The 26776-nt window shown below is 40.7% G+C and overlaps 1 protein-coding gene across 2 annotated transcripts in view; it reads right to left on the minus strand.

The window, feature by feature from the left end:
* LOC132815443 (disks large-associated protein 1-like) overlaps positions 1-26776 on the minus strand; it is a 209176-nt gene that overhangs the window by 146120 nt on the left and 36280 nt on the right. Inside the window, exons 2-4 of one of the 2 annotated variants that reach the window (XM_060824381.1) lie at positions 22192-22406; positions 8490-8667; positions 8160-8400 (exon numbers count right to left, since the gene is read on the minus strand). In XM_060824381.1, coding sequence (XP_060680364.1) covers positions 8160-8400; positions 8490-8667; positions 22192-22406 — 634 coding nt within the window. Of the gene's footprint in view, positions 1-8155; positions 8401-8489; positions 8668-22191; positions 22407-26776 lie in introns of both variants that reach the window. The other variant, XM_060824382.1, reaches the window with a different exon arrangement.

The following is a 26776-nucleotide window of genomic DNA, read 5'->3' on the forward strand; positions in this document are numbered from 1 at the left end:
CAAAAATTAATACCTGAGATTTGAATAAGGGCAATTATGAGGGCACAGCTAGCTAAGGTGAACTGTTAAATTAAATTGAGGGTTAGTCCAATAGAGGTGCAGTGGTCGACACATAAGAGGATGTTTTGGAATACACAGAATACAAGAAAGAAAAATTCAAAAATCCAAGAGCAGGACCCATCATCTGCAAATCAATGAAATTGTCAAGGTTAGAATTAAACTTAAGGAAAATCATACAATTATGCAGACATGGGTGCCAGGTCAGATTATCAGACAGAATATAAAAGCAGCAAAGGTGAATAAAATACTAATAAGAAGGAAAAATATAGAGCTTGACAGAAAGCTGGCAGGAAATATAAAAATGGATAATAAGAGTTTCTATAGATATTTCAAATAGAAAAGAGTTAACAAATTGTGCACTGGTCTCACAGGAAGTATGACCAAACATTTTGCATTACTTTTCATATAAAGGAAATAAGTATTCTCTCAGAAATATCCGTAAATCAGGAAATCGAACAGAGGGAGGAACTCAAGAAAATTACAACCAGCAGAAATGTCAAACTGATCAAGTCGTTGGAGCTGTAGGTCACCATTTTTCAGGTATTCATGGACTTTATCCAAGGGCTTTAAAAGAAGTGGTTAGTGTAATGGTTGACCTGTTGCTTTAAATTTTCCAAATTGCTCTAGATTTGGAGAAGGTTCTATTAGATTAGAAAATAAAGCAAACATAACTTTTTTATGCAAAATGGGAAGGGAGGTAGAAAGCTTGAAACTAAAGAGCAGCTATCTTAACGTGTGACATGGAGAACATATTGAAGGTTATTATAAATGTGTTATAGCATTGCTCTTAGACAAGTTCGAGGTTATCAGGATGAATCAACATGGTTTTGTGAAAGGTAAGTCATGCTTAGCCACCTTATTGGTTAAGTGTGTATCCAATTTGCTAGCTCACCCTGGATTCTATACGAACTAACCTTTCAAAGCAGCCCACCACAGTGGTACTTGAGGATCGCAGAAGAAGTAACGTGCTGTGGATAAAGAGGAACCAGTGGATACACTGTGCCTAGATTTAGAAAATATTTGATAGTTACTGTGCTTAGAAAAAAGAGCACATGGTCTAGTGGGCAGCAAAGTGCATGAATAGAAGATTAGCTAGCTAACAGGAAGCATTGGAGGCATACTTAAGCAATTTTCTGGTAATATGTGGGTGTGTCACAGGGATTGGTGCTGAGACTTTAAGTGTTTACAATTTATATAATTGACTTGGATTAAGGGACTGAAGGTATGGTTGCTAAATTTGCTGATGACAGAAAGATAGGTGGGAAAATATGTTGCAAAGAGAACATAAAGGGGCTAGAAAGGGAAATAGACAGGTTAATTGAATGGGCAAAAAATAGCAGATGGAGTACAATATGAGAAAATGTGAAATTGTCTGTTTTGAAGAACATTTTGAAGAAGAAGCACATTATCTAAATGGTTAGAGATTGCAGAGTTTTGAGAGGCATACAGATCCTAATACCTGATTTGTAAAAGCTTTCTATGTAGACAGTCTTTAGAAAAGTTAAGAGAATGTTACTGTTGCCATGAGGGGAATTGCATAACCACCTGATTAAGGAGCGCACTTCGAAAGCTAGTGCTATGTGGGATTTTTAACTTTGGTGTTGTGTGATTTTAATCCCAGACCAACTCCGGCACCTCAAAGTCATAGTCAATTAGGGAGATTATGCTTCAGCTATTCACAGGCACTAGTAAGACCACATTTGATTGTGCACATTATTGACCTCCTTATTTAAGGAAGGATGTAAATTTATCTGAAACAGTTCAGAGAAATCTTACTAAACCAATACCTAGAATCAGCAGGTTGTATAATGAGGAAAAGTCAGACTGATTAACCTTATATCACATCGATATTTGAATGGTAAGAGGCAACTTGTTTGAAATATATAAGATCGTCAAGTTCCACATGGTAGGCTGCTCTGGAAGATTAGATCGCATGGAATCCAGGGTGAACTGGCAAATTGGATATACAATTGGCCTGATAGTAGGAAGCAGAGGGTATTAGTGGAAGGATTCTTGCCAGACTGGAGGCCTGTGACTAGTGGTGTACCTCATGAGTCGGTGCTGGGCCCATTGTTGTTTATTATCTATAATCAATGATTTGGATGAGAATGGACAAGGCATGATTAGTAACTTTGCAGATGACAGTGAAATAGGTGGTATCATAAACATTGAGGAAGGTTATCAGAAACAGCAGCAGGGGAAATGGCCCAGAAGGAACAAATGGAGTTTATTATAGATAATTGTGAGGTGTTTCTTCTTGGAAAGTCAAATCATTGTAGGCCTTGATGAGTGCAGTGAAACAGAGGAACCATGAAGTTCAGGTGCATGGTTCTATGAAAGTACAGTCACAAGTAGACAGGGCAGTGAAGAAGGTTTTTGGCACACTGGCTTTTATCAGTCAGACTACTGAGTATAGAACTTGGGAAGTTCAATCATAGAACCATAGAATCCCTAAAGTGTGGAAACAGGCCATTTGGTCCAACAAGTCCACATCAACCCTCCGAAGAGTGACCCACCCAGACCCATTCCCCTATCCTGTTATTCTATATTTACCCATGACTAATGCACGTAACCTACATAGCTCCGAACATTATGGGCAATTCAGCAAGGCCAATTCACCTAACATGCACATCATTGGATTATGGGAAGGAAACCAGAGCACCTGGAGGAAACCCATGCAGTCATGGGGAGAATGTACAAACTCCACACAGTCGCCTGAGACTGGAATTGAACTCGTGTCCCTGGCACTGTGAGGCAGCAGTGCTAACCATTGACCCATTATGCCATCCAATGTTGCAACTGTACAGTACGTTGGTGGGGCCGCACTTGGAGTACTCTGTTCAGTTTTGGTCACCTTGCTTAAGGAACAATGTTATTAAATTGGAAAGAGTGCTGAAGAAAGTTACCAGGATGTTGCCAGGAGTCAAGGGGCTAAGTTATAGGGAAAGGTTGGACAAGTTAGGACTCTTTTCTTTAGAGTGTAGGATACTGAGGGAGGAATCTTATCGAAGTGTTTAAGATCACAAGAGGCATGGACAGCGTGAATGTACTCAGTCATTTCAGGGTTGGGGAATTTAAGACCAGAAGGCATCAGGTTAAGATTAGAGGGGAAGAAACAAAGGGAACTTGAGGGGCGACTTCTTTACACAGAGGATGGTACACATATGGAATGAGCTATCAGAGGAAGTGGTTGAGGCAGGTACATTAACAACATTTAAAAGGCATTTGGAAAGATCCATGGATAGGAAAGGTTTAGAAGTGCAGGAAAATGGGGTGAGCGGGAATGATAATTTTTAGTTGGCATAGACCAATTTGAGGTGAAGGTCCTGTGTCCATGCTGTAGATCTCTATGACTGTACAACTCTATCCTGAGGAGTCTTGGCAAGATCCATGTGGAAACGATGTTTCCTATTGTGGGAGATTCCAGAACTGGGGATTACTATTTAAAGTAAGGATTACCCATTTCAGACAGATATGAGAAGAATTTCTTTCCTCTCAGGAAGTCATGAGTCTTTGAAGTTTTCTTCTTTCAAAGGTAGTGGTAGCCAAGTTGCAATCTTTTTAAGGCAGAGGGAAATAGTTTTTTGGGAAACAAGGAGGTGAAATGTTATCACGAGGGGGTGACAATGTGGAATAAGCAACTTAGCCATACAGGGCTGGCTTCAGAGGTGAGGTGGCTTATTTCTGTCCCTAATTCAGATTTTGGGATGTAAGGTAGAAACTGTGGCAGTCAATTTGTGCATGACAAACAGCAATATGAGTCTAGATTAGAGTGGAGCTGGAAAAGCACAGCAGGTCAGGCAGCATCTGAGGAGCAGGAAAATCGACGTTTCGGGCAAAGGCCCTTCATTCCTGATAGTGTCTGGCCACATAGTACAGGCTTTTCCAGCACCACTCTAATCTCGACTCTGATCTCCAGCATCTGCAGTCCTCACTTATGCCAAGCAGCAATATGATAAAGTTTGGATAATCTGTTCTTAGTTTTGCTGCCTGAGACAGAGAGGTTGATGAGAATACTCTTCAAAGTAGTGCTGCATGACCTTTTCACATGCACCTCAGAGAAAGAATGTCAAGAAACATTTGCTCATTTTTTGCTCTTTCATTTCACTTCTGGGTTTCCTGCCCAATTACAATGGGAGGGCATGATGCCAAATTCTATACCACCTTTTCAGGCTACAGTAATTGAAGGAATGGAAAGGAGGTAAGGGAAGCTTGCAATCTATTCTCCTGTTCCTGGCTCCAGAGCTCTCACTTATCCCTAATCCTCAGAGACAGTGTAGCAGTGAATTGTTGCTTTCCAAGGGGGAAGACATCAGCCTCTCATATGAAACAACGAAAGTGACTGAGGAGATGTGTATTAGGATTCTGGTTTCTCAAATAGGACATAATGCCCTGAGAAACACAATTGACTTAGAAGGGCAGAAACACTGAATACTTCTCACTTACAGTTGCCAATTCCTGCACTGCGTAGTCTTTAGCCTTCTCCTACACAACTCATCTCAAACCGACATACCTTGCAGCTCCCCTCTCACCAGGAACCTCTGCACATCTCTATTAGAACAACCATTACTAATACAAATCTGCATCATACTAACATCTTGCATTCATGTCTCATAGTGGCCCATGACAAATGTTGTTAATGTGTCCCCACCATACAAAACATTTTTCACACACCTCTCACACACAATTGTGGGCTAAGAGCCACTGGCAATGCATGCTCTTCAGTTCCACTAGTTCTACAATGTAGGACGTCTTGCTCTAAGAAGCATCAGATGCTTGACCTGCCTGACTAGTTGAGCAAAGTGATCCTCTGCCTGTGTGGAACCTGTATTGGCATATCTCCCACTCCAAGCTGGATCTCTGGGTCCACCTCTTCTGCTCTGTGATGCAGCATGTGTTTGCTGAAGAGAAGAAGAGGAGAGGACTGTTGCTCATGGCATTGTTGCTACTCTAGCTTTTCTTCAGAGATCTACAGGCAGATTTACGCTAGCTGCTTCCAAACTACAGTGAAAACTGTCATCGAGGAAGGAGAAAGTGAGGACTGCAATGTGGCACTGGAAAAGCACAGCAGGTCAGGCAGCATCCAAGGAGCAGGAGAGTCGACATTTCAGGCATAAACCCTTCATCAGGAACAAAATAAGGGAAGTTGTCAGCAAATAAAATTATTTCCAAAACATTGGTTAATCACGGGTGAAACAGTGAAATCTGGCTCTCTGAACAAGTGCTGTGATCACAAGTCTTTTGCATAGCCACCTATTAAGTTTCACTATGTAAATGTTCTTCTCTTTGAACAATGGCTCTTTGCTCCATCCTCACCTTGTTGGCCATGCCCAGTTTCACACAGAAACATGGTTTCAGCTTAGGAAACTCTGTAACTAACTATGAGTTAAACCAGTGACTATCTTAAATGTTTAAATTACTTACCTGACAACTCTGTGGAAGCTTCCCACTCAGTTCCAAAAGGACTTCAATAAAACTCAGAAATGGGAAAACGATGTCAGATTTCCAAATGATAACATTTCTTGGGACCTTAACTCCCAAACTGCAACCAAACCTGCCCCATGGCCCCAAGTGCAGTTACAATTCTGTGCTCTGTAGGAATGCAATTTCTGGAACATTAAACGTCACAATTTGCAAGTGGTCAATTTTCTTGTTAAACTGATAAAAGTGCAGGTGCAGACAAAGAACCATCTCAAATCAAGGTCACGTTGCTCTTGACATGGGACTGCTGCATCAATGAATTATGGGAAATGTTCTATTCCCACATAACATTGGTAACCTTTAAGACCAATCCAACAATCATTAATTTTCCAAGTCTGATGCCATCACAAACCAGCCACTGTGTCACAAAGCTGGTTCCTTTTTTCTAAAAGCTGTTCCTTTTCTCAAGGATATTGTGTCCTTGATTTTTTCAAAGTGATCATAAATGCGCTGGGCTCTCATTAGACTAGTCTGGTACAGAGATGAAAAGGTTTTTGAGAGACCTGTTGTTTATTTGTAAACAGATGAGACTTCAGGCCAAAGTGGTCATGTTTTAGAAGTGACCTGTATAATGGAAGGGAAGTGGTCAGCAGTAGACTGTGTGGCTAGGCTCTCTCTCTCTCTATCTCTCTCTGCCCTTCTAACTTCAAACTGTAAGCATCTGTACCTTTTTATAAAAACTGCTTGTTAAGGGGTTTGATTATTGGGACTGTTATGTATATTTGGAACAGCATAATTAAGTCTAGTTTGGATAAACTGTGTTCTGTAGGGGTTCTTTACTCTGTTCTTTGTGTTTCATTGTGTAATTTTGTGAATAAATTTCTGTCTGTTTTAAAACCTAGTAGTCAAGCTAGCAACTTAACTCCAGGTAATTTTCACTGTACACTTACAGAAACAAATTGCAAAGTTATGGTCTGGGTTGCCTGCTCAAGAATGTTTTGAGTAGTCTGGCCTAGTCCATAACAAATTGTGGGTTCTTTGCGGGATTTTAAACAGCATCTTTATTTCGGGTGTTGGTTTGGTTGGGTAGACAAAGCTTGGGATAGTAATGGCTCTTTCAGTCGCCGAAGGTTTTCTGGATGTGGATGCGGTGACTCTGGAAATTCTGCAAAAAGTGAATAAGATCAAGCTGCAGGAATTAGCAGACAAGCTGGAATTGGAACTGCCTGCTTCTGTGAGGAAAGGAGAGATATTTACAGCAGTAGCTCAACATTTAAACTTGCTGGAGAAACCATCAGAATCTACAGAGATGGCATGAATTCAATTGCAAATGAAGCAGCTTGAGTTAGAGGCAAGAGATGTTTTGAGTGGTCTGGCCTACTCCATAACAACTGGCACAAAAAACATATTGCTGTGCATCCCGGAAGGCCAAAATAATTTAGTACTGTCAGTTTACTGAAAATTAGTGTGAATTAAATGCACTCTTTCTATGTCCTTATTAAATTCTGCAAGTTAGCACTATCTACATATGTCTAAAGGTCATGGCAGGAAATTATGTACTTAAGAATGAAACATGTGTTAAGTCATATTAGACCCTAGACTGAGTGATGCTGGACTCTCACATGGATGTTGCATAATAGGAATGCAGGTTATCTTAGACACTTTAGGCCAATAATAGGCCAATTCTACATACTACGCTCCCAATGAGTGAAACTCCATCTTAAGAATGCGGCCTTTTATATTTACTCTTTTTAAAACATGCTGTTACCTTTTAACCTTACACCAGCAAAGCCCTGAACAATCTGTCAAGTTAAATAAACTCATTCAGTTGCTATTATGGTTCCTTTTTCTTTGCATTGCTCTCTATTGTCTAATTAGTGTGATTTTCCTTTACCTAGAGTCACACAGTGTGAAATCTGTTTGAACCAAATAAGCAATTTAGACATTTCAAGAAATAATTAGCAGCTGTTATTGGACAAAAGATATTACGGTTAACTTTACAACAAGTAAAAGCATTGGCACCCTCTCAAAACCATCTGTCATCTCTAGAATTGATATGCTACAATTCAGTCTTTAAATGAAGATAAAATATATATTTCATTGAGACAGTACTAATTTTGCTATTGAATGTACAATTGTTAGTCACAACATTCATCATTATCAAATATTACTAACAGTGTAGGCAAGAATAAATGCATTTGAGGAACAGGAGGGGTAAGTGAGAGGGTTAGTTTTGAGTTTGTGTTACAGACAGGTACCCTTATCCAACAAGATGCAGTAGCCCAGGATTTTCCACCCATTAATGCCTGATAGCAAAAGCTTGGAACACTTCCTGATTCCATGGGGTCTGGTGTATGAAGTTTGAGTAAATTATCTAAAATTGACTTAATTTTCTGAGTTTCATTTTCTGACAAGATTCTGGCTCCCAGAATTCTTCAAATGACAAATGGGAGAATAGTGGCCTTTCTCCCTAATTTAACAACTTGGTAATGTTTGACCTGAGCAATTTTGGAGAATTCAAATTTAATTCATGATTATTGGCAATTACAAAGAAGTGAAGGACCAATGCAGACAAAAAAAGAAATGTGGTCCTTTTTGCTCATTATTTTCCCAATTCCTAGCCACACCCGCCCACACACTTTAGAGAGAAGGGGTTTCAATATCATCCAAGAACCTACCAGTACTGCTTTGGATGGTCCTCACCGTAGTGGTTGTTCGAGGCGGTGATGCTGACCTAAGTGACAAACTTTCATCATCCTGTGAGCAGCCATGTTCAATGGCCCTCACGTAGCTGTGACTTCGCATACGGAAACATCCTGGCATAGGCAAATCCAGCGCTTCGACTGCCTGGGACTCCAGCTCACTAAATACTGACTGGCAAACAGATTCGAATTGTCCATTAACTTCCACCTCACTCACCTACAGACAGAAATTTCATCAAGTGCTTTTTAGATCAGAGCACGTAAGATTACTTAAAATTTCAACCTAAATAATCACAAATTGCCTACCTGACTGATGGTGCTCATGGCCCTCATGTAACTCTCGTTGCGAGAACGGAACTTGGGCGAGGCAAGAAGCACTGCAGGATCCAAGCTATCCAAACTTCGATTAATTGAGACTTCACTGACTGCGCGCAGGTAACTGTGGCTTCGTATTTGAAGTTTGGGAGAATGTTCGCTTGATATCCTGAGGGAAAATGAGGGTACTTTTCAGTAAGAGGGCAGTTTGTTCATTGTGAGCAGGAAATGTAAAAAATCAGCTGAGAAAATGATGAGTGGTAATTTTCTCTGGAAAGGAGAGAAACACCCACTTTTCCTTATAAGTTATGATACAGTAGGGCATTTTCAGGGACACTTGGTTTTGAAACGTAACTATTGAGGCTGTAGTAATAATACAAGATTAGCAATAGATGATGACAAATGGTTGAGTATTTCAACAATACTGCGTGGAAATGGCACATCTAATGCTCTACCCTTTGGCCATGGGTACATTTATATTCATTTTCTGAGTCCTAGTCCAGATCCAGACCAGCTCTGGAACTAGGCACAACATTCCCAGAGCTAAAGCCTGTAGCCATGGTCCCAGAAAAACCTCTTGCGGATCAAGATGATTTTTTGTTTGCAGTCTTCAGTCTCATTAGGGATCTACTTCTTTTGAGAAAAAAAAACACAACTGTGCCTTGAATAGAATCATAGTTTTTCAACTTCAACGGAGGCATCTCTATGAAGATGTGAAACACCTCCCAGATCATTACAACCAAGAGCAGCTTTTAGGAATTTGATATAAACCTGAGCCACATTTTCTGTGCTAGGATAGGTAAATGATACAACACAGAGTTTGTTAAGCATTTCTGAATACATTATCCAGATTGTTTATTTCTGGCTTCCATGTATTTTAAATGAAGCTAATGGTTCAAAATGGATCCTGCATTCAGAGCAGTGACTGTCAGAGCAGACTGGTTGAAGGTACAGTATGTCATGAGTGATCATTATTCAGCCACAAGACACATAGAGACATATAGGACAGAACAGCAATTTGGCATTGAGTCTGCACCAACCGATCTACACTAATACTATTTTTCAATAGTTGGCCCACAGCCTTGAAATTGATGACATTTCGTGTGGTCATTCATGTACTTTTTTTAAAGGTTGCGAGGTTTCCTGTCTCTACTGCCCTTCCAGGCAGTGCTTACCAGATTCTGTCACTCTCTGGGTGAAAAACATTTCCTCATATCCCGTTATACCGCCTGCCTTTCACCAGAAATTATGCTCCTTTTTTATTGATTCTTCAATTAAAGAGAGCAGCTGCTTATTATTCACCCTTTCCATACCTCTCATAATCTTATACACCTTATTTGGTTCCCCCCTCAGATGTTTTCATTCCAAACAGCCAAAGCCTATCCAGCCTCTCTTCATAGCTAAAATGCTCCATCTCAGGCAATATCCTGGTGAATCCTTTACTCAGGTAAAGGAGGATGCAGGTACAGAATTTAAGAAGGTGGATTATTGGAGGAGATGGATATAAAGATTGAGGAGGCATTAGACGTTTTGGCAGATTTAAAAGTCGACAAGTCTGGATAAGTTATGTCTCAGGTTGCTGTGAGAGATGGGGAGGAAATGACAGGAGATCTGATCCATATTTTCAGGGGAGGTCCCAGAGAACTGAATGACAACTAATGTGGTTCCACTTTTCAAGAGATGGACCAAGGAACTATAGATCAATGAATCTCACATCAATGATAGGGAAAATATTGGAGTAAATAATGAAGGAGAAAATTAATTTCCATTTAGAGAAGTAAGATTTGATCAGGGATAGTCAGCATGATTTTGTCAGAGTGAGGTCATGTCGAACAATCTAATGGAATTTTTCAAGGAGAGTAGTGCAGATGAGGCGAATTATGTAGTTCATATGGATTTCATCAATGCCTTTGACAGGGACTTGCATAGAAAACTCATAAAACGGGTGATAGGAGACAGAGGATGGTGGTAGAAGGCTGTTTGTGTGACTGGAGCTCAGTGTGCAGTAATGTATCACAAAGATCCATGCTGGGTTCCTTATTGTTTGTGAGATTTGTACATGAGAAGGGGAGAAGGGCGTGGTGATGGTAATTAAGTATGTGGATAACACAAACATGGGCTGAGTGGTTGACAATGAGGTGTTAGGTTACAACAGGATATAAATGGCTTGGTCAGATAAGCAGAGCAGTGGTAGATGGAATTTAGCCATGATAAATGTGGGTGATGTACTTTTAGAAGAAGTAACGAGATAGTGGATACTCAATTAATAGAAAGGTACTATGAAGCACAGAGAAACACAGGGATCTTGGAGTGCTTGTCCACAGGTTCCTGCAGGTGGCAGGTCATGTCATTAGATTACTTACAGTGTGGAAACAGGCCCTTTGGCCCAACAAGTCCACACCAACCCTCCAAAGAGCAACCCAGTCCCCTACATTTACTCCATCACCTAACACTTAGCATGGCCAATTCACCTAAACTGCACATTTCTTTGGACTGTGGGAGGAAACCGGAGCACCCAGAGGAAACCCACGCAGAGACGGGGAGAATGTGCAAACTCCACACAGTCAGTTGCCTGAGACGGGAATTGAACCCGGGTCTCTGGCGCTGTGAGGCAGCAGTGCTAACCATTGTGCCACCGTCATTAAAATGGGTCATTAGACCCATTTTATCAGCTGAGGCATAGATTATAAGAGCAAGGAGCTTATGTTAGAGCTGTACAGGACTTTGGTTAGGCCACAGCTGGTATACTGTGCGCAGTTCTGGTCACCGCACTATAGGAAGGATGTGATTGCCCTGGAGGGGTACAGAGGAGATTCACCAGGATGTTGCCTGGGATGGAGCATCTTAGCTACAAAGGCCAGATAAGCTTAGATTTTTTTTTTCTTTGGAGTAGAGAAGGTTGAAGGAGGACCTGATAGACTTGTTTAAGATTATGAAGGGCACAGAAAGGGTGAACAGAAAGCAGCTGTTCTCCTCAGCGGAAGTCATGGTTTGGAGATGCTGGTGTTGGACTGGGGTGTACAAAGTTATAAATCACACAACACCAGGTTATAGTCCAACAGGTTTAGTTGGAAGCATACTAGCTTTCGGAGCGACGCTCCTTCATCAGGTGATAGTGGAGGGCTCAATCCTAACACACAGAATTTACAGCAAAAATTTACAGTGTGATGTAACTGAAATTATACATTGAAAAATTGATTGTTAAGTCCTTCATCTGTTTGAATACCATGATAGTTTAATTTCTTTCATGTGTAAATCACAAAACCTTTTTTAAAGTTGCATTCTCAGGCTAGCTGTTAACAATGGGCTACCACCATTATGTGTGGGGACACCTCCCACCTTGTACATGGCAGGTACTCATGTGATTCAGCCAATGTTGTCGATCTTATACACTGCAGGCAAGGATGCCCTGAGGCATTGTACATTGGAGAAACCGAGCAAAGGCTTCGACAATGGATGAATGGACACCGCACAACAATAAACAGTCAGGAGGGTTCTCTCCCAGTTGGGGTACACTTCAGCGGTCCAGAACATTCGACCTCGGATCTTCGGGTGACCATCGCCCAGGGCAGACTTCGGGACAGGCAGCAGCGAAGTGACCGAGCAGAGGCTGATAGTTAAGCTCGGTACACATAGGGAGGGCCTCAACTGGGATCTTGGGTTCATGTCACATTACAGGTGACCACCATTGCACTACACACACACACAGACAGACACTCCTACACACACACACACTCTCTCTCTCACACACACACACATGCACTCCCATGCACACATACACATGGACACACACATACACAGACGCGCACACAGACACCCACACACACCCTTACAGACACACACACTCCCACACTCACACATGCACCCTCTCACAGACTTAGGACACACTACACTCACTACACACACACATATACACTTTCACACACTCACGACCCCCAACCCAGACAGACACACACACACGGACAAAGACCCACATGCACGCATATATTTTGTGGGGTGAATTTGTACTTGCAGCGTTACATTGTACTTTGCTCAAAAACTGCATGCATTCCTGTAAAACTCCGTTATCTCACTTTTTAGATCAGAATCAATCTAAACATCATGGCATAGACAGAGGACACAGGGGGCTAGCACCTTCAACATCTTGTCTAGCTATCACCCATTGTTAACAGCTAACCCGAGAATACAACTTTAAAACAAAAGTTTTGTGATTTCCACACGAAAGAAGTGAAACTATCTTGGTATTCAAACAGATGAATGACTTAACAGACAATCAATTTTTCAATGTATAATTTCAGTTACATCACACTGTAAATTTTTGCTATAAATTCTGTGTGTTAGGATCGAGCCCTCCACTACCACCTGATGAAGGAGCAACGCTCCAAAAGCTAGTGTGCTCCCAATTAAACCTGTTGGACTATAATCTGGTGTTGTGTGATTTTTAACTCAGCTGAAGTGTTAGTAACAAGGGAGCATAGTTTTAAAGTGAAAGGCTGGAGATTTAGAAAGGATTTGAGGAAAAATGCTTTTATCTAGAGGTTGGTACGAATCTGGACTGCCCTGCTTGGGAGGGTAGTTGTCATGGGAAACCTCACCATCTTTCAAAGTATTTGGATGAGCACTTGACGTGTCTAACATTAAAGGCCTACTGTAAGAAATTGGGATCAGTGTAGTTAGTAGTTTATTTTTGGTGATCCAGACTGGATGGGCTGAAGGGCCTCTTCTGTATTGTTTGATTCTATGATTCATGATCTCCTCTGCAAACCCCTTCAGTGCCATCACATCCTTCCTATAGTGTGACAACCAGAACTGCATGCAGTACTCCGGTTGTGGCCTAACAAAGTTTTGGACTGTTCCAACATAACCTCCCTGCTCTTATAGTCTATGCCACGACTGATAAAGGCAAATGTTCTATGTTTTATATTAACCTGTCCTGCCACTTTCAGGGATCTGTTAACAAGCACCCCAAGGTTCCTCAGTTCCTTAGAGTTTCCGATAGCCCTGCCATTCACTGAGTATTCTCTTGTGTCTTATAATCAAGAGTCATGAGGAAATGGCAGGAAAATGTATATGAGGAATGGCAGATCATCCATATTGAATCCTATTGAATGTTTGAGTATGCTTGAGGGCCTTCTCATGTTCCTATAGGCTCCCTTCCTCATTATTGACCTCCCTTTGCGTCATCTGCAAATTTACTTGTCATCCTCCCAACAGTCCTATCTTTTTCATTTATATATATTACCACCAATAAGAGACCCAGCACTGATCTCTGTGGTACACCAATGGGCACTGTCCTCCAGTCACACAAACAGCTTTCTCCCATCAACTTCGGTCTCAGACAATTTTGGATCCAACTTGCAAAGTTACTTTGGATTCCATAAGTATTTACCTCCAATATGCTACTTTGCCAAAGGCTTTGGTGAAATCTTGGTAAAGTACATCAACTGCATTACCCTCAGCTACATACCTGATCACCTCCTCAAAGATTTCTATCAAATTTATTTCCATGACCTCCCTCTGGCAAAACCATGCTGACTACCCCCATCAAAACTTCTCTCTCCAACTGGAGGCTAATTCTCTCCTTCAGAATTTTTTTCACCAGGTTCCCTACCACTGATTTGAAACTTACTGGTCTGTAATTCCCTGGTTTATCTCTGCCACCCTTCTTGAAAAGTGGAACCATACTAGTTGTGGCCAGAGAGGAATTAAAAATGTAGGTCAGAGCCACCGTAACTTCCTCCCTTATCTGTCAGAACACCCAGGGATAAAACGCATCCAGATCTAGGCATTTGTCCATTTTTAAACCTGCCAAAACCTCCAATACCTCCTCACTCTCCATGTCAATCTGCTCAAGAACCTCATAGTCCTTCTTCTCGAATTCTGTACCTTTGTCCCCTTTCTCGTAAGTGACGTACTCATTTAACACCCGACCAATTTTCTCCAGCTCCGCGCACAAATTGTCTCCTCTTTACATGGTTATCCTCTTCCCCTTAATATAATGATACAATATCTTGGGGATACCCTAATTTTACCATCAGTGTTTTCTCGTGACCTATATTCCAATTATGTTACTTATTATTTGATTGTATTTTGTTAGAAATGTCTCAAAGCTTCCCATGAACAGGAATTACTCTGATGGCACAAGACACAAAGACCAGGAATCTATGGTGCAGGATAAATATGGATTCACAGCTCAGTTTATCACATTTTATATGAAATGCATTGGATGAGATTATTTCTGTTTACAATAACATGTTGCAAATAAATATAACCTTCCATAAATCAATGAATTCAATTTATTTTAGGAGGAACAAGGGTATTTGAAAGCTACTTTTTAAGAAAATCATTCTTTGTGATGGAATGGAACTGAAGCAGTAGATGAAATGTCCAAACTGCAACGGTTTTCTGGAGGTCTATTGATCACAAGGTCTAGCAGGTTTCTTGCCCTACCTTACCCAACTCACCACATTAATTATCTCTCCTCTATTCCATGATGTCTCTCAGGTTTGATTCCTGCCCAGCATACCATGCGTTAGTCTTGGAACAACTCACCATTCTGTAGCTACCTGCTGAAAAACTGGCTTAACCAGCAACACATTTTCAGCTCTGATCTCCAGCATCTGCAGACCTCACTTTTTACTCTATCCCTTGCATCATTGCCATCTTTAAAAGCTGGTTATGTACCTGGACGAGCACTGGCATTCCAAAGATGTTCTTTCCCTTTATAAAAGCCCTACTGAGGGCCCCTCTCCCTCCCAGGTCACGTTACTCACCCCACCCACTTCAAGTGTGCTCACAGCCATTTTCTTCTTCATTGCGCACTTTCAATTTCCACTGCGGTGTAAGGTCCACAGTGAGTGTTCCACTGCCACTGGCCTCTACCCTCACCTGCATATACCAGGGAGACCCCAAACATCCACATCCCACTTTGAGTAGCCCATCCCATTGACCACACAAGTTTCACATTTCCTCATGTGGCGATGTTGTCACTTTAACAAGGCTATTTTGTCCTTGAGTTTTTGAAAGAAAGATCGTAAAGACAGAGGGGCAGCGGGGTCTGGGAAGAGCCTATTTTAACAATGTCAGGGGAGCGGCCAGTTCTTCCAGTTCAGATTTTATCTTCTTTTGGCTTAACTGTGGTACTCACAAGATGCTGGAGACCAGGAGGTTGCAAGCTTCAGCAAATGTTTCCTGACTGACTTCCTCTCTGAAATCTCTTTGGATGTTGTTCCCTCCTGCCTGTGAGAATCTGTGTTTAAATTTATCTTTTTGCCAAGGGATGTGTTTATGGGAGGTTAATAGATTGGAACAGTTCTTTGGTTAAGTTGTTGTATCAGGTTGGTTAAGTTTTCCAGGAGTTAAGTTTGTCTAAATTCCATTTTCTGTTGTTTGTGTTTCAACTGTGCTTTAAATAAATTCTCTTTTGCTTAAGATTGAATGATTTGACCAGCTACATCACACACGAAATTTCCACTTCACATCTGCCTTTCAGATAAGAAAATGCTAGGATTTGGCAATCTTCTTAAAATATTTTGAGGGGGTCTGGCCTGATCCATAACCTCACTTCCTGTACCCAACCCATCTACACAGGCCTACACCTGCCTCCCTTCCCATCCAGCCCTTGCAGATGTGGTCATTCACTGTTTTCCCACTCGAAGCCAAGCCTGATCATAGATGACCCCCTCCCACATTACACCCACTGCAGCCATGCTTTACCTACTGCCCTCCTCTTCAGAACTGTATCCTTGCCCAGACTCTGCAGACAACGAGTCTCATGATAATCGCTGCATTTGGTCCACAACCCATGACCCCTTTTGTTTCTGTGGGTGGACCTGACAGATTGGCCCTGGCCTGTCCCCTTACCTGACATGACTGGACAACCCTGGTAAGACGTGCCCAGATCTCTGACTGGTGCATATACATCTCCCTGGTTGCCTTAGCTACAGAGCCAATGGATTGATCATGACGCACTCGCTTGAGTGCAGAGGGAAAGACCTCCTGACACAGAACACATCAACTGGACACCTGACCATGGCTAATTCCCTTAATGGGCTTTTGAGGCTGGTCTTGACTTAATACATCATGATCTCCTAACTAATGGGTGCCTCTATGGACTTTGGTAAGAACTACTCCTTAAGACAAGGTTACCTGCTTGCTGCATTTGCAGTCTCTGTTTGTTTTCTGAGCTGTTGCTACAATTCTGCACGTGGGAGATAGACCTACCATATCTACCTACCTAGATAGACCTACCTACCATACAGCAAGATGTGTTTCCCTGAATTGAGCTTCCTAATGTGTGACTATGCTCATTGACAAAGCAATGCAAGTCCACGTGAGGTAGGGCAGGGAACGATGTGAGCATGCAGGGGTAGGCGACAAATAAGTGAGTGCTCAGAGAGGTAGTGAGATGTAGCCTAGTCCAGACTGTAAGCAAAGTGCCTGTGCCTGTGTGCATGGCATCCCTGCTACAGTCTTTCAATGCTAGTTGCTAGACTGTCCTGCAGTGCAATTCTATTTCCAAATATGTACCAGTACTAGGAAGGGTTGGGAGATGCCAGCTGCCAGTGTCTGTGGGGTAGATGCACTTGAGTCTGGTATCCATTGATCATACTCTGGGTACCAGATTGGTCATAGGCAATATGAACATTGTTTGGAGCAAATGGTGAATTGAATTTGCCATACATAATGTGGTTTCTTTGTTGAGTTTTCTCCATGTTTAGTTTGTTTGGTGGATTGGTAAGACAGGAAACTAAATACTGATCAGACAAGTTGTGGCATTAAGAAGATACTTAACATGTGTTAGTCCCTACCCTAACAATTGCTGTTATCACATAACGAGAATCTTTCCATACCACTAATAGAAAATGGAGCGAGATGACCTTGATGTTGAGATGGCCTTGTCGGAGTTCTTGCCCAATTCTGCCACATCTAACCCCCATCAGCCAGAACTCTCCAAGATTCCACCAACTGTCTTTGTACCTCTCCATACATTCTCTCTTGAATGGAAAAAAGGAGTAACTGCTCTGATTTTATCACATCTTCATTCATTCATGAGGCGTAGGCGATGAGGCGTAGGCGACACTGGTTGGGCCAGTATTACTTGCCCTTGAGAAAGTGGTAGTGAGCTGCACGAAGCTAGCAAAACTTGTGGACAAATTAAAACAAGCTCACTTGAGGTAATTTTCCAATATAATCCTTGTAGATAATGCCAATGAAGTAATGAGTTTTAATTGCAAACAGTTCAGCTTGATATCTACCGATTACTAAAATAGAAAGCTACCATTCCTGTTAATAGTAAGATATGTGACAAAAACTGTCTTGTTCATTCAAATCACAATAGGAAAGCTGGGGGTGGTTAGATGACTCATTGGTAGTGGGAAGAAGAAGATTGGCAAGAATCCAAAAGATGTAGGAGGCACCAAAAGAACTATACTGTCATTAGCAATGATGCTAAGAAACAGAAACAATTCTCATGTTTACAGTGATTTATGAATTTACAGTTCCTATTTCTTGTTTTCACTGTTAGTCACAACTGAATGGATATGGCTAACGATTACTGTTGGTAACTCCAGCCTCTCTCACGTTTTTGATGTGCTTTATTGTGTAGTCAGGCTCTCAGTTCGGGAAATTGTTCCCAAAACCCCTCCAACTCTCAGCAAGTGGCTTCTCCTTTAAATTGCTCCTTGAATATTACTTCTTTGAATTACATTTATCCTAACATCTCATGTGGCTTAGTGTCAAATTTTGTCTGATAACTCTCCTGGGACATTTTCCTATATTGAAATCATTTATATATTTTTTATATATCCTATATGTTTATATATATATAAAGACATATGGAATATATACACACAAGTTGTTGAACGACCTGATTGTCAGCAACTACTGTATATAAAAGTATCCCGAGCTCAATTAGAATGAAACACCAATATAAAAGCTTCAGAAAATACAGGTGCTTTTTTTCATTATATGAGATTTCCAGCAACTGGAATATTTGTTTTTAAATGAATGAGTAGCAATTAAGAACATAAGACTTACAAGAAAACCATTTGTGTCTTTAAGTCTGATTTGGTTATGGTCTCATTTACACATTATCTACACATCTATCACACTAACTACCCTCCAAGAGGAAAATAAATTCCTCTCATCTCCATCATGTAAGGGAAAATCTTGTTTTTAAAATTCTTTAGTTGACTAATGTACATTAATTTTAATAAAACATATTACTTTTAATTCAGCATATGTGGATTTATTCACATAAGTTATCATACAGCGTTGATTCTCTTTGCTTTTGGGTTTGGATGGTGTAGATTTTTCATACGAGAAGCATTTGTAGACTGGTCAAATTATTAGATAATAAATTACAGACCTACTACTTCTAAGGTTGTACTCTTTTGTTCAAATTTCCCTTAGTTGAGGAAATCAAAATCAAATCTCTCTGTCATTTAAAACTCTTCAATAGATCACCCCTTTACCTCCTAAGCTCAAGGAAATGCAAGTCATTTTTCATATCAGTCATCATTTAAGCTCACAAAGTCTAGTGTAATACTGCTGAACCTGCACTATATCTCTTCTAACACCAATATCTCTCTCCTAAGATTACATTTCAAAAACTGAACATATGCAGACGCTTTATTCTTTCAAGGGATATGGGAGTCACTGCCAAGGTCAGCATTCATTCAACCAGAGATGGGCAACTAGAGTATTATGCACAACAATTAGAGTATTGCATTATTAAATGTTATGCATGGTAACAGTGTACTGTTGCATGGTAATAGCTGTAGATTTTTATGAGACACTGACAATAGGTATTTAATGGCTTTGTTAATTATTCTAATTACTAGAACTATTTTAAATTGCAACTTAACAAAGAGATCTTGAGGTAAGAGAGGTCAGTTCTCAAGAAGAGTCATTTTGAACTCAAGATAGTAACTCCATTTTTATCTTTTCAGATGCTGCCAGACCTGCTGAGCATCTCCAAGCACTTTGTTTTATTTTAGATCTCCAGTACACATAGTATTTTGTTTATGTATGAGGTCTTGTGGTATAATGTTGATGAACAGCCACCAGTGTGATTCCATTCATCCATGCACCCCCAAGCCAATAAAAGTCTAGGGGAAATTCAAATGTTGTTGGACAACTCTGAACAAGCTGGTAACTTTAATGAAATTTGATCAGCTTTTAATTTTATCTCTCTCGGGTAAAAGTTTTCCTTCTTCATAAGTTGGGTGCCTCCAGGTTATGGTGCTTTGTATCCTGTGTACAGGCAGTTCGTGCATAATGCGATGGTTATGTTCTGGTTATAGAAAAATCACACGTTTAAAACAGCACTTGAAGTGTTGGGGCTGTAACTGCATTACAACCAACATATGTTTAAAAATTGGCGCTGTCGAAACAGCATCCCCAACTCGTCAATTGCGTTACAGTGCATTCACAGTAATGAAACATGCGTTATAACAGAATGGCCTGTCTATTAAAGGTGAGACTTGATGGCTTAGATTGATCATAAAGATTTCAGGTTTGATTCCTGGCCAATGATCAGCTAACTGTTTACACCGAGGGCAGCCAGTGCAGTGCAAACTTTAAGATGTATAAGGCCCACACACTGTAAAAAAAAATAAGTAATATCATTTCTATGCAAGTTCGTTTGAGGTGATACACTTTTCCATAGATTTCCTCTGACCATGCAGAATTTTCCCATATGCAAATACAACCAAGAAAAATAAAACCAGTAGGTTTTTGAATCCCAAAATCTCTGCTAATGCATGAGTTGTTGGAATCATATTAGGTGTTGAGTAACTATCTGGTGCAGTCAAGGATATTGTGACTAAATTTACATTCAACTCCTGATAGTCTTTTGAGGTTAGTGTACAATTGTCAGTTTTGACAGGTCTATTAAATCCTTCTCCTAGTTTATGTATTGTGCTGTAGCCACATGAATAAGCAGCTTTTCAGAATCCCGTATCATTCATACTTTACGAACTTGTGGCAAATCCAAACAGACTGAAAATTGATTTTGTTTTGAAGGCTACTGTTTCTTAACAAATTGCACTTGACCTATTATTGTCTCTGGATGCAAAGGGCAATGAGAAAGGGGGATGAGAGTTTCCACAGTGGTCACTAAAGCAATTTGAAATCAAATAAAGAAGAATTTTTAAATTGCTTTGATTCACTTAAAGTAGAGATCAAAAGTAGTTGACAAATCACTGGAGCGAGCAGATATTTGGCTGATGAGGTTCAATGCAGAGAATGAAAAGTGATGCACTTTGGTTGGAATAACATTGGACAATCATAAAGAGACCAGTACAATTCTAAATGGGGTGCAAGAGCTAAGGGACTTGGGTATTTACGTGCAGAGATCAATAAAGGTAGGGACAGGTGGAGAGCGCGGTTAGTACAGCAAAAAGTGCCCTCAGCTTTATTAATAGAGCCCTAGAGTATAAGAGCAAAGAGCTGATGTTGAGTGTTTGTTACATCTTAGTGGAGTATTGAATACAGTTGTGACTGCCACATTATAAGAAAGATGTGAATGCACTGGAGACAATGCAAAAGTGATTTACAAGAATGGTTCCAGCAATGAGAAACTTTAGTTATTTTAGATTGAAGAAGTTGGACAGTTCTACTTGGAGAGAAGAAGGCTGAGATGAGATTTGATAGAGGTTTTCAAAATCATAACAGGGCTGGATACACTAGATTGGGAGAAGCTATTCCTGCTTGTAAAAGCAACAAGAACGAGAAGGCTCAGATTTAAAGTGATGTGCATAAGAAGCAATAGTGGTGTGATAGAAAATAAATTCTCACAGTGTAGTTAGGGTATGAAATACACTGCCTGGAAATGTGGTGAAGGGAGATTCAACTGAAGAATGTAAGAGGGCATTGGATGGTTATTTGGATAAAAATAGTGTACAAGGGTATGGGAAAAAGAAGAAGATTGACATTATTAATGATGCTCATTTGAAGAGTCAGTGTTGATACAATGGGCTGAATGGTTTTTTCTGTGCTGTTATAATCCTGAGATTCTATGGTTGTGAAAAGGCATTTTTATTTCCAGCACTGAAAGTTCACAGTTCGAAACATTTAATCAGTTAAAAAGAGAAGTTTAGCAATAAAACACAGTTATAATTATTTTGTTAAGCATTATTATTCATCTATCACAAGCTGCAATTTTTATGACATTGCTTGAAATTTATTCTGAAGAAGGTCATTTAAGGTAATAAGGAAAATATTTCCCTTTAATCCATGAAAAATTGTTAAGTTGTGAAGTTTCAAGTATTGGATACATAACGCCTCCGCACAAACCTGTTGAAATTTTATTTTAGCCCCCAATGGATTGCCAGAAATGTAGACACATAGTTTCAAAAACTGGAAAAAGAAGCATGTGTCAATAAAAGTAATCTTGAGGTTTTCAGACTATAATAAAACCCTAACTGACTCATTAATGTCACCGAGGTGAGGGAACCTGCTCTGGCCCAGACATGACTTCGCTGTACATCAGCATGACTGACTCTGAAGTGCACCAGCATGCCACTTAGTTATATTAAAAAACAGCAGTGTAAAGTAAAAGGCCTGTAACCAACTTTGCAGTGCAATAGGGATTGCCAATAAATGACATTGGTCCCGATCTTCCAAAATGAATAAAAATACAGGTAAAGACATTAGCTGGAGATTTTTTCAAACACGCATTTCTACTTACTTGAGTGTGCTGAGCTCTGTTAGGGATGGATGCGTGGCCCTGAGATAGCTCTCACGCCGTGCAGAAATCTTTGGAGAAGGTTTAGGGCTAGTGTCTGAGTCGCCACTGTCATCATCTCCCATCGCTTTAATGTAGCTCCCACTGCGCATTCGTCGACAGGGAATTTCATCGTCTTTGTTTTGTGGAGAATAACCGCTCCATTCATCTTGTGGAACCTAATTAAATATAACATCATAATTTGGAATACTCCTTTTCTAAATTATTTTGAAATATTGAACAAATGAAACAGTAATTGAACATATAAATCACTTTGACCAAGCTAATATTCATATCTGGTGGAATCAGCTATTGAAGAAAGAATACATGGCTTCATCTATGTGACAATGCAATTTGTTACAATATAAACATACCAACCACCCAACAAAGATTATTAAACAATATTGTCTTACATTTTATAAAATATATTCGGAAGAATTAAAAACAGGAAGTGCTGGAGAAGGTCTGCAGCATCCTTTGTTGCATCTGGTTCTGATGGTTCCATACTTGCACCCTTCATAAACCTGAGCTTATCCAAGAGTCTATCTACTGTGTCCAACCTTTTACTAAGTCACATTCGCTCATCACAACTCCACGTTTTTCCTTCTGGTAAGACGGTGTTGGAGTAGGGCTTCTGAGCCCAGGGCTCATCTGCTCTGCCTGCTTTTCTTTTCATTTCTTTTTCTTCATTTACTCTTTCTTTTCTTGTTTTTCCTCTTTTGTTTTACTTATCTCTTGAAGAGCTTGGGAGGTCACGGTGACAACATCAGCGGTGACATACAGTGGTGGCAGTGTCAGAGTGAGTTTTGGTGCATCAACGAGGTGGTCCTAGTGCCGATTCACGGCTACTGAGGCCGAGGCAAGTTTGGGTTGCCAGCAGCGTCTGCATCCAGCATAGATTCATACAGGCAGAGGGGCTGAGTTTGCGCCTAGTACAAGACCCAGCAGCATTGGCTGTGACAGCATGTGCAAGTGGGCCTGCAGCTGACTCACGGCATGGTAGAGTTTGGGCCAGTGTGGTAGTCTGCATTGGTGGTGTTTGCATTGGCGAGGACTCATAGTGAAGATGGCATCAGTGGAGGCGCAATGGCACTATAGAGTGGTGACTGTCACTTCAGCAGTGACAGGACGGCTAATGGACTCATGCCTGACCTCGCACCACTCCCCCCCCCCAACAGACTGATGGCCAGTGGCAGGGCACTTAACACCAAGAACTGAAATTTTGAAGACGTTTCCTTTATTTCTTTATTCTCTGCCTTTGTATTCTATGTTTTGATTTACTTTTCTGTTTTAAGATGGCACCGAAGAATGGTAACACTATACAACACTTCTCTCCATATTTCATAACAAAACACACATGACAATAAATAAATCAAATCAAATCAACATTGGCTTCTGGTTAAGAAATTTTCTGACTTTAAGAAAAAAGAATTTTTCTCCACAATCCATCGTCTAATTCCTCCCTATCACTGGAATGTCCTTCAGGTCTACAATCATCCATGAACTCTGCCTTCTTCTGATTCTGGGATCTTGCAAATCCCTGACTTTCATTGCTCCAATATGGTATCATGGTTAAAGACACTATGGGCTGGATTTTACAAAGTACCATGGTCCCACACTCTACCTGAGATTGGAAACTCAGAGGGGGGCAGAGAGTGAAGTTATGGCCTGGAAGAAAAATCATGGGCCCTAGTGCTTTTCTTGTTTCCAGGAGCAGGTCAAGTGAATTGGCCATGCTAAATTGCCCACAGTGTTAGGTGCATTAGTCAGAGGGAAATAGGTCTGGGTGGGTTACTCTTCGGAAGGTTGGTGTGGACTGGTTGGGCCACACTGTAGGGAATCTAATCTATAGAGTCATACAGATGTACAGCACACAAACATTCCTATCAGTCCAATTTGTTGATGTCGACTAGATATCCTAAATTAATCCAATCCCATTTGCCAGCACTTGGCCCATCTTTCCTCTGTAACTCTAGTTCTGAACTCTCCTGCCCCAGGGAAAAGTTTGTCTATTTATCCTATCTCTGTCATAATGGTGTAATTTTATTTCATACAGTTGAAGCAAGATGTCTTGGGTTTTGTCCTTTTATGTCTTTATTTATGATGTCTATTAAAAGCTCAGGTTTCAGTAGATATGCTTTACAGCTTCTTCTTTGTCAGGCAATTACACACAACTTGGTTATTCGTATTTCACTATCAGCTCCACTTCATTGAACCTCACCCTATGCAATATCTGGACAGCAACATCAAAGAGATTTGGGCTTTGCATTTAGTGATAAATGTTTCCTCAATTTAACTTGTAATTAGCCACATTCACAGAGGCCCAGCATTGAGCAAATGATAGGAGAACAAAGTATTGCAGCTAATGGAAAACTGATGAGTAAATAGAAAATGCTAGAAATACTGAGCAGACCAGGCAGCATATGTAAGAGAGAGAGAGAGAAAATACATCAATACTTCATGTCCACAAACTGCACTAGTTCTGGAAAAGGGTAACTAACTATTGGCACTCTCTTTGCACAGATGCCACCAGAATTGCTGAACATTTTTAACACCTCTTATTCCTATATAAAAAAGCCACTTTTGCCAGCTCTCAAAGAAGCTTTCAGTTTTTTTTAGTTTCTCTTTCCCCTTCAGCAAGAAACTTGACAGCAATTGTCTGAGATCTGGTTTCGCGAAATAATAAACATGAATTTAGCAAAAAAAATGTCAAAGCAATATGCTAATATAAGAAATTGAATAATTAATTTTAAAAAACCATCAAAAGGTGCCAAGCAGCAAAGATAATGAATAAACATAAACACTTAGAAAATATGAATAGGCAATTTGGCCCATCAAGATGGCCTATTCCTGGTGAAGGGCTTACCTCCGAAATGACGACTCCCCTGCTCCTTGGATGCTGTCTCACCTGCTGTGTTTTTCCAGCACCACACTTTTCAAAGTTGGCCCATTAAGCCTACTCTGTCATTCAACCAGATCATTGATTGTGTGAATGGTAGTGGAGGCTTAATTTCAGTTTCCATTTCGCAAGCGAACAGAAGCTGACTGATTCCCCAGTTTGAAGTAAGTGGAGGAGACTGGAGAGGGCCTGATATTGCAAAGTAAAGAAGCTGGGGTCTTAATGCAAAGTAAAGTAGCCAGTAGATTAGCATTTATGTCTAGGAAAGGCAGTTGGAACAAGAAACTAAGATCTCCAAAATCAAAAGAGTAAATTAAAGTTTTACCTCAGATTAGGTGGAGGAGAATTCTCCTAAGGACAGTGGAATGTTTATGGGTGCATCATACTAAAGTAATTGATTTGAAGATTGATGTGTTTTATAAGAGAGTTTGTAGGGGAAATAAGAAGTAACCTGAATGTATAACCTTAAGTAGTTCTAAGCTATAGTGTCAGCTTAATTGTATTGGCTGTGTTTAATTTTGTTCTATACATAGCAAGGTTAATGTTTTGATTCAAAATAAAGGTTAAATCTTGTGGCATAGCTTTACTGGTTTGGTTTCTATTTCAATGTTATCAGCCTTTAACTGGGTCATAACACTTTGCTCCTATTTCTATCTTCCTGCCCAATAGGAGGCCCACGTTATATAATCTTGACTGGCACCAGGCAACATATACTTCTCAATGCTGTGGGCTGAATTTTATCATTATATTGGGGACAAGCTGGAGGCAACCCAGCTTCAGCCTTTGCAGGATTATTAGTCACATTTCAAGGCAAGTAGGTATCGAATTTTTATTATTTGTTCACAGATATGGGAGTTGCTCTGGGTCAACATTTTTTTTTAGATTAGATTACTTACAGTGTGGAAACAGGCCCTTCGGCCCAACAAGTCCACACCGACCCGCCGAAGCGCAACCCACCCATACCCCTACATATACCCCTTACCTAACACTACAGGCAATTTAGCATGGCCAATTCACCTGACCCGCACATCTTTGGACTGTGGGAGGAAACCGGAGCACCCGGAGGAAACCCACGCAGACACGGGGAGAATGTGCAAACTCCACACAGTCAGTCGCCTGAGGCGGGAATTGAACCCAGGTCCCTGGCGCTGTGAGGCAGCAGTGCTAACCACTGTGCCACCGTGCTGCCATTTATTGCACATCAGTAATTGCTCTGGAGAAGCTGGTGGTAAGCTGTCTTCTGGAACCACTTCAGAGTTGGGAGTTGTGTACATATATTCACAGCACTGTTAGGAAAGGAGTTCCAGAATTTGCCCAATTGACACTTAATGAATCTTAGTCATGATGGTGAAGGATATTTGCAGTGGGTGGTGTTCCCATGTATTTGCTGCCCTTCGTTATAAACCAGCACGTTTATTCAGAAGTACAAGCTTTTGAAGCGCTACTCCTTCGTCAGGTACCTACAAGCTACGAAAGCTCATACTTCCAAATAATCCTGGTGGTCTATAACCTGGTGTTGTGTAAATTTTAACTTAGTCCACCCTAGTCCAACACCTTCACGTCTTTGCTGCACTTGTTCTTCAAGGTGGCAGACATCATGATTCAGAAGGTGCTGCTGACAGAATGTTGGTGAATTACTGAGTGCATGTT

This window comes from Hemiscyllium ocellatum, chromosome 4, assembly GCF_020745735.1.
Source record: "Hemiscyllium ocellatum isolate sHemOce1 chromosome 4, sHemOce1.pat.X.cur, whole genome shotgun sequence".
In the NCBI taxonomy this organism is placed as follows: Eukaryota; Metazoa; Chordata; class Chondrichthyes; order Orectolobiformes; family Hemiscylliidae; genus Hemiscyllium; species Hemiscyllium ocellatum.